This window comes from Convolutriloba macropyga, chromosome 15, assembly GCF_964194025.1.
Source record: "Convolutriloba macropyga chromosome 15, txConMacr16.3, whole genome shotgun sequence".
In the NCBI taxonomy this organism is placed as follows: domain Eukaryota; kingdom Metazoa; phylum Xenacoelomorpha; order Acoela; family Convolutidae; genus Convolutriloba; species Convolutriloba macropyga.
In genome coordinates, this window is record NC_134482.1 from 36307666 (window position 1) to 36321147 (window position 13482).

Genomic DNA, 13482 nt, shown 5'->3' on the forward strand with positions numbered 1-13482 from the left:
ATTTGGGTTTTGCGAAAATGGAAGTTAGCCTCGACTCGTGCTAATCTAATCACTTATTAATCGGTTATGCTCTGTTACTAGATTTGTTTTTTCAGGACCCCTCTTTAAGCGAGACTAATTTCCTTAGTATTTTATCAACTTATACTAGTAGGAGATGGAAATTTATTGCGGCTGTTTTCGAGCAATATTCCAAGTATGTTTAGTATTCCTTCACCAAATTTGCATTCTCAAAAGAGCGAACTAAGACACGGTTAAAACCGCCATTTAAGTCTATTTCATTAGTTTATCAGAGCTCATCAGTCAGTTCCTATTTGGTATCACTACTAAGTTGGATGGGTGTCTGTTTAGGTGGCTGGCAGTGAGGCTGGAGTGCATTGGAACGGGGATAGTGTTTGCCACTGCTCTCATCCTTGTCTTCTTCAGAGAGGGAGTGTCTGCTGGCAATGCAGGAGTTGCTTTCACATACGCCATATCGGTCAGTAAAACAGTTCAATGCACCAATTATTTCAATTGTGTGCCTTTTTAGCAACGTTTTTGCCTGACATTTTTGACTTCTGAGCGGTTTTTACGTCATTGACTTTTTGAGCTCTACGTGATCGAAATTTTTCTCTGTTTCGCAAGCGGGTGAGGTCAATTGGCGGTAGTTTACTAAAAGTTAAATGATATGTTCGCCAAAACTGGATACATTTTTTATTTCAAATCTTAATAGTTTTCTAAAATAGCCTCTAATGATGTCATTTGAAGTTTCCTTACCGAACTTTAGTTTTTGTCAAATATCGTTGGTAGCGATTCGTTCAGTCCTGCTAGTGTGTTCATGCGGTTTTTAATTGCTTTCGAACGAAGTTTGAAGCAATCATCGTGAGCGTATGTTTCTTAATGCAAAATTTCCGCTTGACAGTTTTTTCATTCACTTCTTGTGTGACTTTTTCACACTTTGATTTTTGAGTTATTTGAATTGCGCGCCATCCGGAAATTAATTAAGTCTGTTGCTAATATAAAATGGATTGTGAGCGACGAATGTAAAAAGCCCGCACAGCGTAGAGTTTAATGTCAACGACTCTCATCAGAGTGGACGCGGGTTCGAACCCTTCTCCAGTCAGAATAATTTTTCACCATAAAAGTTTCGCTAGCCTATGCCCCCTTCAAAATTGTTTGCCCCGCCAGTCGTTCGAGAGCAATTCCTCCGTTGTTAACGGGTTGATGTTTAGTTTTTGTCTAGCTGATTTCGTCGGGTTGATTTGATTTTTCGTCCTCAGAAACGAAAAACCTGATGAAACACGAGATCATTAATTGGGGGCGTAGTTCTGTTTGATATTTGGTCCCCAAGTGTACGGGTGACCGAAACTGTTCAGGGGAAAATTTACGGCTTATAAGGTGATTTTGTGCAGTAGTGTTGGACCCTCACAATTTTCAACCCAACCCGTCGCTTATCTGCCCCTTACCCAGTGCGGCTAGCATAACTAAGCATATGGTAGCTTTTACCAGAGCCAACCTCGGATAATCAAGTTAGAGCAATTGTTCGTCCGATGTTAGTCGGTTATCTTTTAATTCTGTGAAAAATAGCGACTTATTGAATATCTGTCATTTTAAAATGTTGCAACAGAATTGGTAAGATGGTTTTTATTTACAGTGCTCACAAGTGTTGAATTGGCTCTGTCGAATGTGGTCAGATGTTGAGACGAACATCGTGGCTGTGGAGAGGATACGAGAGTACTGCAAACTCAAACCAGAGGTCAGCTCAAAAATGAGAAAAACAAGAAGCGATCCTAAAGATTTTATGGACTGAACATTTCATTGCCAATGCAATTCTAGCTGGTCAAGTGGTTGTCAATAGTGTATATTGTTCGAAAATATTTAAATTTTGTTCGTTTGAAATATGCGAAGTTCTCAAATCTGATGAGCATGTCTTTTTTTGGATTTTGAACATTATTTTGATGTAATGAATTTGTACTAGTGTGTTTCGAATTTTTTCAAATGTGTTGTAGGCTAAATGGGACAGTGAGCCAGGTCAGCTGCCTGAAAAGTGGCCTTCAGAGGGTAAGATAGAGGTCAGTGACCTTGAAGTCAAGTACCGGGAGGATCTCTCGCCTGCTCTCAAGGACGTCACCTGCACATTCAACCCATCCGAAAAGGTATTTGCTCCAATTTCTCCATTTCCATATGGATTGTCTTCCGTTTGACAATTTAGTAATAATTATTAGTTCAACATTTGAAACTAAACTTGGAAAGTTTCCAAAGACGAGTGCTCAATATGTAAGACTTTTAAAATCTTTTGTTGCAAAAAAAATAGTTGGGTTGAACGGGATCATAAATAATCAATTGAAATTGTCTCGGATTTTGCAAATCGACGCCGCGACTCGAGTGTATAAATAATTGTGGTATTTGAGTTTTTGTGCCTTACAGAATTATTCAAACTCTCAATAGGGCTTCCTTTTAGTGAAAAAAGATTACAGAACTTATATGTTTATTAAGCGGTAACATCCACGGTAACAGACTTTTTGAGACAAAAAATTCACATATAGGCGAGGGCAAAAAATCGTAGATGGAGGCCACAGTGTAGATGTTAATTGCAATCAAAATATTTTGTTTTTGTATAGATTGGAATCGTGGGTCGTACCGGTTCTGGGAAGAGTACGATGACGATATCCCTGTTCCGGATTGTAGAAAATAGTGCCGGAACAATCGCCATTGACTCTCTGGACATTAAGAAGCTGGGACTGCATGACCTCAGATCCGCCATCACTATCATACCTCAGGTGGGGATATAAGAGTAACAAGGCGGCTCGGTAATGTGCGATGGCACATAATGTTCCGACCCCGCCCATCCACATTTTGGCATAATTGTCTACCAAATGAGCAACAGATAGAAAAACCCAAAAAATATTTTTTTGCGAATCCCAAAAAAGCCCAAGTCTTTTCAAAAAATTCTGTATGAACGCTAAGATAGCCTCCAAAGCAAATAACTCAGTGGAGTAAAAATTGATGCATTAGACTGCTGTAATATGTCAATATTAAGAAAGCGAGTCAAGACGAACAGCTAAATCAAACAACAACAACAACAAACATTAATTACATCAAAAAATTTATGTCCCTCTTAAAAACTAAATTTAATAACAAAGTCTACATACCGTCAGATAAACCTTAAACTAAACAAAAATAACTTATAAATCACCAGAAAACATATGCGACCAGTCCATAAAAAGGTTTGGTAACAGTTATACAAAAAAGAACAAAAACAGTAAAGTAAAAAAATTGACTTATTTTTTAATAGCCGCGAAGCGATAGCGGCTATTATTGGGGACATCGTGGTTTTTTTTAGTTCGTCGTCTCCATCGATGATTCTTACGACCTGACTTCTTGGAATTGACTTCTGTTCCTTTGCAATTAAAATTTGTGTACGTGACGTCATTTCTGCTTTTAGGTCAATTGCGTGACTTACCTCACTCGAAAAAATGACTTCTGAACTCACTTATGAAACTTTAAATTTTTATAGCTGCGAAGCTGTAAGCTGAGCGTAGCTATATTGCGGTGCTCTTGGTTTTTTTTTGTTTCGTCGTCTGACGCTCTTTTTTTCGTTTTACATTTGTTCACACCGCAAAGCTGAAAAGTCAAATTTTCTGAATGACTTCTTCTCACTAACGGCATTTGCGCGCGTGACGTCATTTCTCACTCGCTTTTGCGAAAGGTTTTAGGTTATTTGCGTGATTAGATTTTGATCATACATGACTTACCTCACTCAATAAAATGACTTTTGCACTTTAAAGTTTAATTTGAATTTGTTTAAGGTCAAAGGAACTCCTATGTGTAGTAAAGGTCCCTAATAAGAGGCTTCTGTGGAATGAATTTTAACAAGCTGTATTAATTTATTGCTGAATGTTTTTAGCCTAGTTTTTTGAGCGGCGTCAATTTTTTTTCAATTTAGATCTGTATCTGTTTCTATCTCTATTATATGGCACGCAGGTCTATTCTTTCGCAGCTATTCCGGCAATCTGACGGCTATGTTATGAACATTTTAATTAAAAATCAATAGTGTGCATCTAAGTATTTGCAAACTTATATGCCCTAATTCTTTAATATTAGTCTTGAGTTTTTGATTTCGATTATCAATTTTGAAAAAGCTCCCCTTATAGACCGTATTTGTCATAAAATTGACAGTCCGAATCTAACCTAAAAAGTCTAGTGGCCTATTAAAGAACTGCTGGTCTATCTTATTTCTTTAGTTGTTTCAATTCATGGAAGGCCACAAGCGTCTATCGCGGCTATTTTCCGGCAATCTGCCGGCTATGTTTTGAAACAGTTAACTTCAAAGTAATAAATACCATTAGGAATCAATTAATGTTACCACAAATTTACGATTACCACTGATTCTTTAGAAGGGCATTAGGACCTGTCCTTATTCATTTTTTAAAGCGGCTAAAAAGAACAACAAAGAACAAACAAAATTTCAATTGAAACTTGCCAGAAAACGCTGTCAAACCGTCAAGCCAAATTTTGGCACTCAAATATATTTGATTGCGCCTTCATCAAACAGCTATAATGTAGTACGTGGCCATTCATTAGTAAGACTAGGTAACAAGTAGACAAAAAAGCGAAGTGCTAAAGTATGTAATACTTTTAATTTTTTTTTCGAAATAAAATTACATTCAATGTCATGAAAGGCATTAATTACAAAAAGAGCTATTTAAATAGGGTCGTTTATTCATGAAAAGGAAGTACTCGAGACCTGTAATTATCCAGAATTTTTCTTGCATCTACAAAAGGAACGTCAAATATGACAAAAATCAAATTAATTTACTTTTTTTTGTGAAAAACCGGTGTCGAAGCCAGTAAGGTCATAACAAATTCTCTAAAAAAAGATTTTGGGACACCAATCCCTTTTATTCCCTTGACACCCATAATGTAATATTTGACCTGTAATTAACTAACGAGATTAGGTAACAAAAAGAAACATAAAAAGAACAAAATTGCGAAGTTAAAAAGTTTTTTTTTTAATTTTGGAAAACGATTGTTTTCAAAGTCATGAAAGCCATCAGCTATTTACTAATATCAGAATATCGGTTCTTCTATTCTTCCATGAAAAGCCAATGAAAGCTATCACTATACATGAAATTTCATACGACTGAAACGACAAAGTATAAATGACAGTTAGAGACAAAATTAAAAAGTTCAATTGATTTCTTCAATAAAGAGGCGTCGGGGCCGTTAAAACGCATCTTTCAGGATTTTAATATGTTCAATTGTGCCTTATTCTGAATGCTAATAAGGTGACATGAGAACTGTCAATAATGTGATAATGTGACAAAATTAGAAAACGTGAAAAACTGGCAAATATCAAAAACAAAAATCTGAAATCTTGTAGTATCAAAGCCAGAAAACAATAACTTCAGGCTTAAAACTGCAACCGAGAATAAATGTTCAATCAGTAGAAAGAAGAAGCAGTCTTTCTTTGCTGACACTAAGCTGGAAGTTGAACAAATTAAGAAAAAAATAGAGGAAAAGTTAATTAAGCCATTATTTATTGAAGTCAATTATTTTTAAAAAAAGAAACGACCATAAACTTTCAATTAAAAAACTAAATGCATTAGCTTGGAGCTGCTTAGCAAGCGAATTGGTTGGACCTATCACTCCTGAGCTTTGATTTGATATGTTCTGTTCTTTATTATTAAAAAAAAGTCTTTTTTTTAAAAAGACCGACTGATTACAACCCGATTTTTTTTGGATTGTAACAGTCCAAGAATGGCCCAAAACTAACCCTGCTAATACTTATTGTCCGTTAGGAACAATTGATTTTTCGAATGTTGTAGATATAGCTAATTTGTTAGTTGAAAACTCAAAATAAATTCTGCATTTTTGATAATCAACGAGTAAAGTTAGCAAAAACGAAAGTAAAAAAAAAAGTTTTAACTACAGTGCACTCTCAGCGGACTCTGAAGTAGAAATAGCCCCCCTCTGAGTCTACAAAGATTGTATGAGTGTTGTTTGGGGGTCTACTGTCGGCAAATTTAATCAAAGTGGACTAAAGTAGCTTTTTTCGTGCTGTTTTTGATGAAAAAGGCTAAATTTTGAAATGTTTATCCAGATTTTTTGACCAGAAAAATTAAATCAAAACAATCAACAATGCTTGTTCTTCAAAAATAAAATCAACGACACTATTCTTAAAAATTATAACAAATTTAAGCAAAATTGACGAAAATTTAGGCAAAAATTCCGGAAAATGTGAATAAAAACAACGTGAATTCACTCTTCTTTTCTCAGAAGTTTAAACCTCGATAACTCCCTGTAGAAAAGGAAAATTTAAAAAAAATCTTTTTAATTCCATATTCTACGCTGGACGAGCTTTCTAGTGATACCAGTCTCAACTCTCTACGATGAATATATCGAGCGGCGAAAATTCACGGAACAAAGAAAAACCCATTTGAGTATGTAGTTCCTCCCCCCTCAAGAGGATCGGAACAATTACTCACACGCTTCTTGGTAAAGTAATCGGGATCTCTGAGTTGCTTGAAATCTTGTGCTATACTCTGAACCAACTGATACACATTATGTGAGTGATACTATGATCTATTAAATTGAGTTATTAATACTCGCTGTCTTGGTCTTATAAATACACTTTACTTAGTGCAATGCATACTCCACCAAGTTCATGTGAGGAATAGATAACAATGGGGAACTGTTTCCTCCCCTATTTTGATATTTGGCAAATTTAAATGGGAGTTTATTCACACAGGATCGTGTAAATAATTTTTTGACGGGTACTGAAGGAGATATCAAGCTGAATCATATTCTTCAATGAGATGTTTCAAATCTTATGAGCTCTTAGGTCTTAAGCAGCAGTTGTAGTCAGTAGATAAAACAGTTGCGTTTGTTGTCACAATAGTAACCATATTTTTGCAACTGTTGCTAAGATAAGCCACCTTGGCTTTCAGTGAATAGAACTGTCAAGTTTCTTATGGTGCAGTGCGAAGATGGTTCAATAATAATTAATTATTAGCAGATGTTTGGGTTTTGATTGATTGCTAAAATTCAGATGGTAGATGATACAGGTCATTTTATACAGAATATTAAGTTTAATCAAATTACCACCTTGGACACCATACGAGTCAAATGACTCTACAAGAGGTGCCCAGAGAAAAAACGTGCAATACCTAAAAAAACAAATCGAAAACATCTTTATTATCCAAATAATATGCCCTAAGTTTAGTTCGAATCGAAAAAATCTGTTCTTTAGATACTTGTTTGGGTAATAGACTTTCTTTAGCAAGGTAGTTGAACATTTTTATTATTGAAAATCTCAAGGATTTCTTCTGAGTCTGTGTTTTAAATTTTGGTAAAGGGATGAGTGACTTAATGGATGCCCGCGTGTTCGTTACTGTCAACATCAAGAAAATTCAAAGGAGAAACTTTTGCAATCTGATCCAGGATCTCTTTTACAAGAGCGTCAAAATATAAGTCAAAAACTGACAGCACGTTGTAACGCTTGAAAAGATAGCATACATGGTCTTCTCTCTTTTTGAAAAAGATAGCCTTTTAAATGCGTTTTTGTAGACAGAAAATCGAATTGAGTTTTTTTTGCGGAACCGTAAGCTAAAATGCCGTACGATATCATTGGTTTGGCATAACTATTATACATTTGTAATAAAAAAGTTTTCGTAAAAAAGTTTCTTGCTCGGAACAGCATTCCGTTGAATTTTGCTAATTTTTTGCCAACATATTCAATGTGTAGATCAAAATTGAGATGCTTATCTATGAACACTCCTAGATATTTGAATGAATTTACTTCTTCAAGCACTTCGCCTGATAGCAGATTTTTTGATTTTTGTACATTCCGGCCAAAACCAACAATTTTACACTTCTTACTGTTAATGACAAGTTTGTTTCTTGAGGACCAATTTTCAATCTTTTTGAAATTAATCAGTCATTATTGAGCTTTTCCTCAATTTCCAAATTATTGCCTGATGTTAAAATTGTTGTGTCGTCTGCAAAAAGTGCTATTTTTGAATTATCTTGAACAATTTGAGGCAGATCATTGATAAACAAAAGAAACAGCAATGGGCCCAAACTTGATCCCTGTGGAACACCTACATTAATTTCCGTTTTTTTCGACTCTTTTGATCCGTGGACTACAAATTGTTTTCTATCTGACAGGAATGAAGCAATGAGTGTACTAATTTTTCCTCGAAAGCCTAAATTTTGTAATTTTTTTTATCAGAAGTGAATGATCAATTGTGTCAAATGCCTTTTGAAAGTCAATAAAGCAAGCGAAACCCATTTTTTGTGAGTCAATAACATTTCGCATCAGTTCTGTAACTGATGCGATAGCGTGTGTGCATGAGCGTTTTGGCCGGAAACCGAACTGTTCGTTTGAGAGAAGTTGATGTTTTTCGAGGAATTCAACCATTCTTGTATTCAAGACTTTTTCAAACACTTTGCTTAGGGATGACAATAGACTAATTGGTCGATAGTTTGAAGGGTTTTCAAAACTTCCATTTTTATGTATAGGAATTACCTTAGCTGTTTTAAGACAAACCGGAAAAAACCCTTCTTGAATGCTCCTATTTATCAGCTTAGCCACATGATAGCTAACTACAGAAGCTACAAATCTTAAAAGTTTATTACTAATTCCACGATGACCCGCTGTGCTTTTGTTTTCTAATGAACTTAATATGTTGAATATTTCGATAGTGTTGACGGGAAATAAGAAAAAAGTTTTGTCGTGACATGGTAAACCTGGCTCACTGTCTACATTGTGAAAATTTGTGTTACTCACTTTCTTCCCTACGTTGATAAAAAAGTGATTAAATTCTTCCACATCAATGTCTTTTACTGATTTTTTCCTTTGCCCTAGGAATTCTTTGAACACTTTAAATTTTTGTGCTGGACTACCTGATAAAGTCAGTTTTTGATCATAGTGTTGTTTGCGAGCATTTCGCACTTCATTTGTTACTAAATTACGTAATTGCTTGAACCGGACTTCATTTTTACTATTTGGGTGAGATATGAGTGTATCATGTGCCCGATCTCTCTTGCTAATGAGATTCTTTAACCTGTTTGTCATCCAACTGTTTTTGAAGATTTTCTGCGTAATTGGACATTTATCATCAAAAATTTGTAGAATGATTGAACTTAGTTGACACCATGAACTTTCAAGATCATAATTATTCGTCTTGTTTAATCTATGTTGGAGAATGAAGAGGAAATTCAAATAATTCTGATCATTCTCATAAAATCACGACTGTAATAAAATTCATTAGATTGAGAGCTAGAGACTGAAAAATCAAATTCATAAATTAGAGCGTAATGATCGCTGAAAGACCATTTCAGGGTTGATACTTCTTTCGATTGTTTTGACAAAATATGATCGATACATTTGCGCGTGAACTTAGTTACTCTTGTAGGTTCTGCGTTTTGCATTTCATAATTAAATGAATTGATCAAGTTTTGGTACTGTTGATGATATGCATCAGAGATATCAATATTAAAGTCACCCCAAATAATAGTTTCCTCTTTCATCGCGTTTATTTTGAACAATAAACTTTCAAAAGTCTCAAGGAAATTTTGAATTTTTTCCGAGGGAGGCCTGTATAGAACACAGAAATTTATTCGCTTTTTTCCGCTCTCTATGGATAGGAGTAGATGTTCCAGATTTTCTTCAAAAAAGAAATTAGATATTATCTTACAATCTTCTCGTACAAAAAAGCCAACGCCTCCTCCTTTTTTGTCGTTTCTATTTTTTACTATCAATGGTTGATACCCTGTTATGAAATACATATCTATGGGATCGTTATCAGTGAGCCAGGTTTCGCATACAGCTATTACAGCTGGTTTGGTTTCGAGGGTTTCTAGTTGACAGCACAGTTGGTCATGATGGGATCTTAGGGATTGCACGTTTATAAACAAAAGCGCTTTCGAGTGTTTATCCATTTCCAAGTAGTAGATGATTGTCCAATTACTTGATATTAAAACTGTTACGAAAACGCGAAGTCGAAAAGGAAGTGTACACTGCGCCTGTTTTTTAAGCCGCGTTATTTAATGTTTGGACAATCATCTATTGGGTGGAGTATTGTTGTCATTAAGTTTTTTTCCAGCTGGTGTTGCTCCCATATGATAAATATCGTCAAAATTATCAATTTCAATTACATCGCCAGGTCGTTTGTTTCGTCGCTGATTTGACAATTGGTTAGTATTCCAGTTGTTTTCTTGGTTGCGTTGATTAGGAGATATTTTCTTGATTGCCCGCGATTCAAGATCTTCAACTGCTTGAACACTATCAACAGGTTGTGTTACACGCCCATTCTCAGTTTTTAAAAACAGTTTTACTCTACAGTTGTAGGTCGTGGTGACCAAATCCAGCTCGTTAGCGCGCTTTTGAATAGCCAAATCATGTTGGGGGAGACGTTCTTTCATATAAACGGGTTTACCATTTAGCCGGTTCCTAAAATTTGCGAGCATTGGTCGACGATTGTATAATTCAGTTTTATCGTTGTAGTAAATAAACTTGACAATTACCGCAGGGGGGGGGGGGTGTGTTACCTTTCCAAATACCCAAGGGATGACAGGCTTTGATTGCGTCCGGAGACATCGAATAATTCAAGCATTTGTTAAAGAAAAATAGAATTTGATCCGTTATGTTGGCGTTACCAGGTTGCAGAGGGGGGTTATTTATAATAATTGTGTCTTTGGAACTATACCGCTCCAATTGAATTACTCTGGATTCCAGTTCGGTAACTTGGTTAGTCAGAAAAACTATTTGGTCGTCTTTTTCGATAAGTTTTTTATGGAAATAAGTAAGAATGTTTCGCATTTTTTCGTCAGTAATTGAACAAATTTCAGATTCGAACGCGAATTTGGCCATGATTTTTACGTAAGCAGTGCAATAGTTTCAATTCAGTTCATGAATTAGTAAGCGACTGTTTTCGAACGTTGCTCTTTTGTGTGTGTTTTGTCAGTAATTTTGCCGTATGTTGTTAAAGGATCCAGTTATCTTCGTGGGTACAATTAGAGATAACCTGGATCCCTTTGACCAGTACAGTGACCAACAGCTCTGGGATGCACTAGAACTGAGTCACCTGAAAGCTTTCGTTGCTGATCTGGCCGACCAGCTGGAATTCCAACTCGGAGAGGGTGGAACTAATATCAGGTTTGCACTGCTCCTAACATTGAACTACGAAGTTGGGTTTTGGCAACAAAAAATTCACCAAGTTAAACAGAACAAGACGACGAATTTAATTAGTAAAGATGTTGAAAGGTGAGTCATTTCATAGCCCCAATTTTTTGTTATTTGAGAAATGTAGTGGTGCATGTAGATGGGTAATGGATATTTTCAAGACATTTTTAATTGCTTACCTACAAAATTTAAGCACTTCTCGTCGAGCAGTAGAGCACAGCATGCAAATTTCACGGAGAGATCTAAAATTATTTTCGTCCAGAATTTCAGTAACTGTTGACATTTTCAGTGTTGGTCAGCGCCAATTGATGTGTTTGGCGCGTGCTATACTCCGCAAGACTAAGATCTTAGTACTGGATGAGGCAACCGCATCTGTGGATCTGTCCACTGATGAGCTGATCCAGAACACAATCAGAAAAGAATTCAAGGATTCGACTGTAGTGACCATTGCACACAGAATCAACACCATCATGGACTCCGATAGGTTCGTTTCTTAATACTCTTCGGTTAATTTCATGGTAATGTTTGTTATTAATATAAAACTTTTAGCAGAAATCAATCTTGAAAAGACTTTGATAGATAATTTTGTTTGTTTTCTAAGCAAATAGCTAAATGTCATTTAGGTCAATTTTCTGAAACATCAATTGCTGGAGCATTTTGTATTAGTTTAGTTTTCGGGTAAACAATTTGAAATATTTTCCCTGTAAACAGCTTGCATTAATTTTTCTAATTTTTCTGGAACCAAGATGCTCACTTTTGTTGCACCGTTAAGCTCTTAAGATTTGGAAATCTGCAGATGTCTACATAGTCTTATGCTATTTATTTAGGAGTCTAAACAACTCTAAAAATAACACACTAAACAACACAAGTCTAAAGCTCTAGAATTTATGCCACTGCATTTAAATTGGGTCAAAATGTTCGTGTCATTTGTTTTTCAGAATTCTGGTGCTTGAAAGAGGCTCTGTGCGTGAGTTTGGCACACTTCCCGAACTAGTGGAATCGGGTGGATACTTCTACTCTATACTGGAGAAGGAAAACCTCCTCCCCTCCGCCTCATCGGCGTAGTCTAATCTGTCTATGCACTAGTCTGTCTATTACGAGTGCATGGAATGCAGCATAATCATGGTCTCATCTTCTACTTAATGAATTTCTCCTATCCTGTTAACACTTGAAACACTTTCTCAAATTTTAAAATGACAGGTTTTTCTGCATACTGAATGTTCTATGCCAGTTTTTTCTAGAAGTTCGTGTTTCAAGCAAGGTTATTTGACTCTGCTAAAGTCACGTCCAAGTTCTGGCTTGCGTCTCGAACCGCCATGTGGTTCTGGACGAATGCCAGATTTTCTGTGTGACTTCAACTGAGTCACGTAACATACGCTTCTGCAACTTCGCTCGTTGCAATCTTCATCAGATAATTTTGACACAATTTGCAAGAGTCAAGGTCACAGCTTTACCTGATCTCAATTTACAAAACTTGTGGAATGCGAACTAAAACTTGATTGTTCAATTTAATTGAGCGTCTTTATAATTGCTTCAAAACGGTATTAGTTGATGCTTTCACGGGTAATTTTAGTCAATTTGTAACTAGTTAATTGGAAATGAAATTTGACATCATTTTGGATCTTATATCAAAAGTGCTCTGTAGATAATAACACTCATTAATTCCTTGAAAAGACTTCACCGATAAATAGGATTTCGCAACTTCTGTTAGCAATCGGGTTTAAATTAACAATAAGCTTGCAACAAGTTTACTAGATTTGAAAACAGTAATTATAGCACTCTGATACACACAACGTCCAATTTTAAGCCGTTCTTGATAACTATTTCTGGAGACTTTTTTCATCGAACATTTGAAGCAATTTTTTGACGTTATCTGATCATGTTTGATATCCCTTTCCAATCTCATTGTCAGAATACCGCTAGTTTTGGCGCCTGGCGTTTTGCCAAGTCATGCTGTTTAACAGTTGCTATGCAGGCAAGTGAAGTTGGTAGCTTTGTGTAAAATCTGAATTAATTTTGTTTTAACATTGTAGTATAGACTTATTAACTGATCAATGAAATGTTTCTCTGTGAGTTTGATGTAAAAGTTACCCCATTCGGAAAATTTAATTTTTCCCTCTTACTTTTGATAAATAAGTTAACCCTGAAGAACTTGGTTTTATATTTTGGACCGAATTTTGATTTTAGATTGCCTTCTGCAGCCGAATTGCGTTCTGCTGCTCTTATACGGGTTTTTTTATAGCTATATTGCGGTGCTCTTGGTTTTTTTACGACTCGAAGAGAGTATTGGAGAAGTCCTTTTTTTAAATCAATTTTAT

At 35.7% G+C, this 13482-nt stretch overlaps 1 protein-coding gene across 1 annotated transcript in view; it reads left to right on the forward strand.

The window, feature by feature from the left end:
• The window catches only part of LOC142353881 (multidrug resistance-associated protein 1-like), a 653144-nt gene extending 640419 nt beyond the window's left edge, over window positions 1-12725 (forward strand). Inside the window, 7 exon segments of the mRNA XM_075406110.1 lie at window positions 349-475; window positions 1631-1732; window positions 1986-2132; window positions 2598-2756; window positions 10971-11137; window positions 11454-11648; window positions 12103-12725. Coding sequence (XP_075262225.1) covers window positions 349-475; window positions 1631-1732; window positions 1986-2132; window positions 2598-2756; window positions 10971-11137; window positions 11454-11648; window positions 12103-12229 — 1024 coding nt within the window. The 3' untranslated portion in view covers window positions 12230-12725.
• Window positions 12726-13482: the final 757 nt, after the last annotated feature.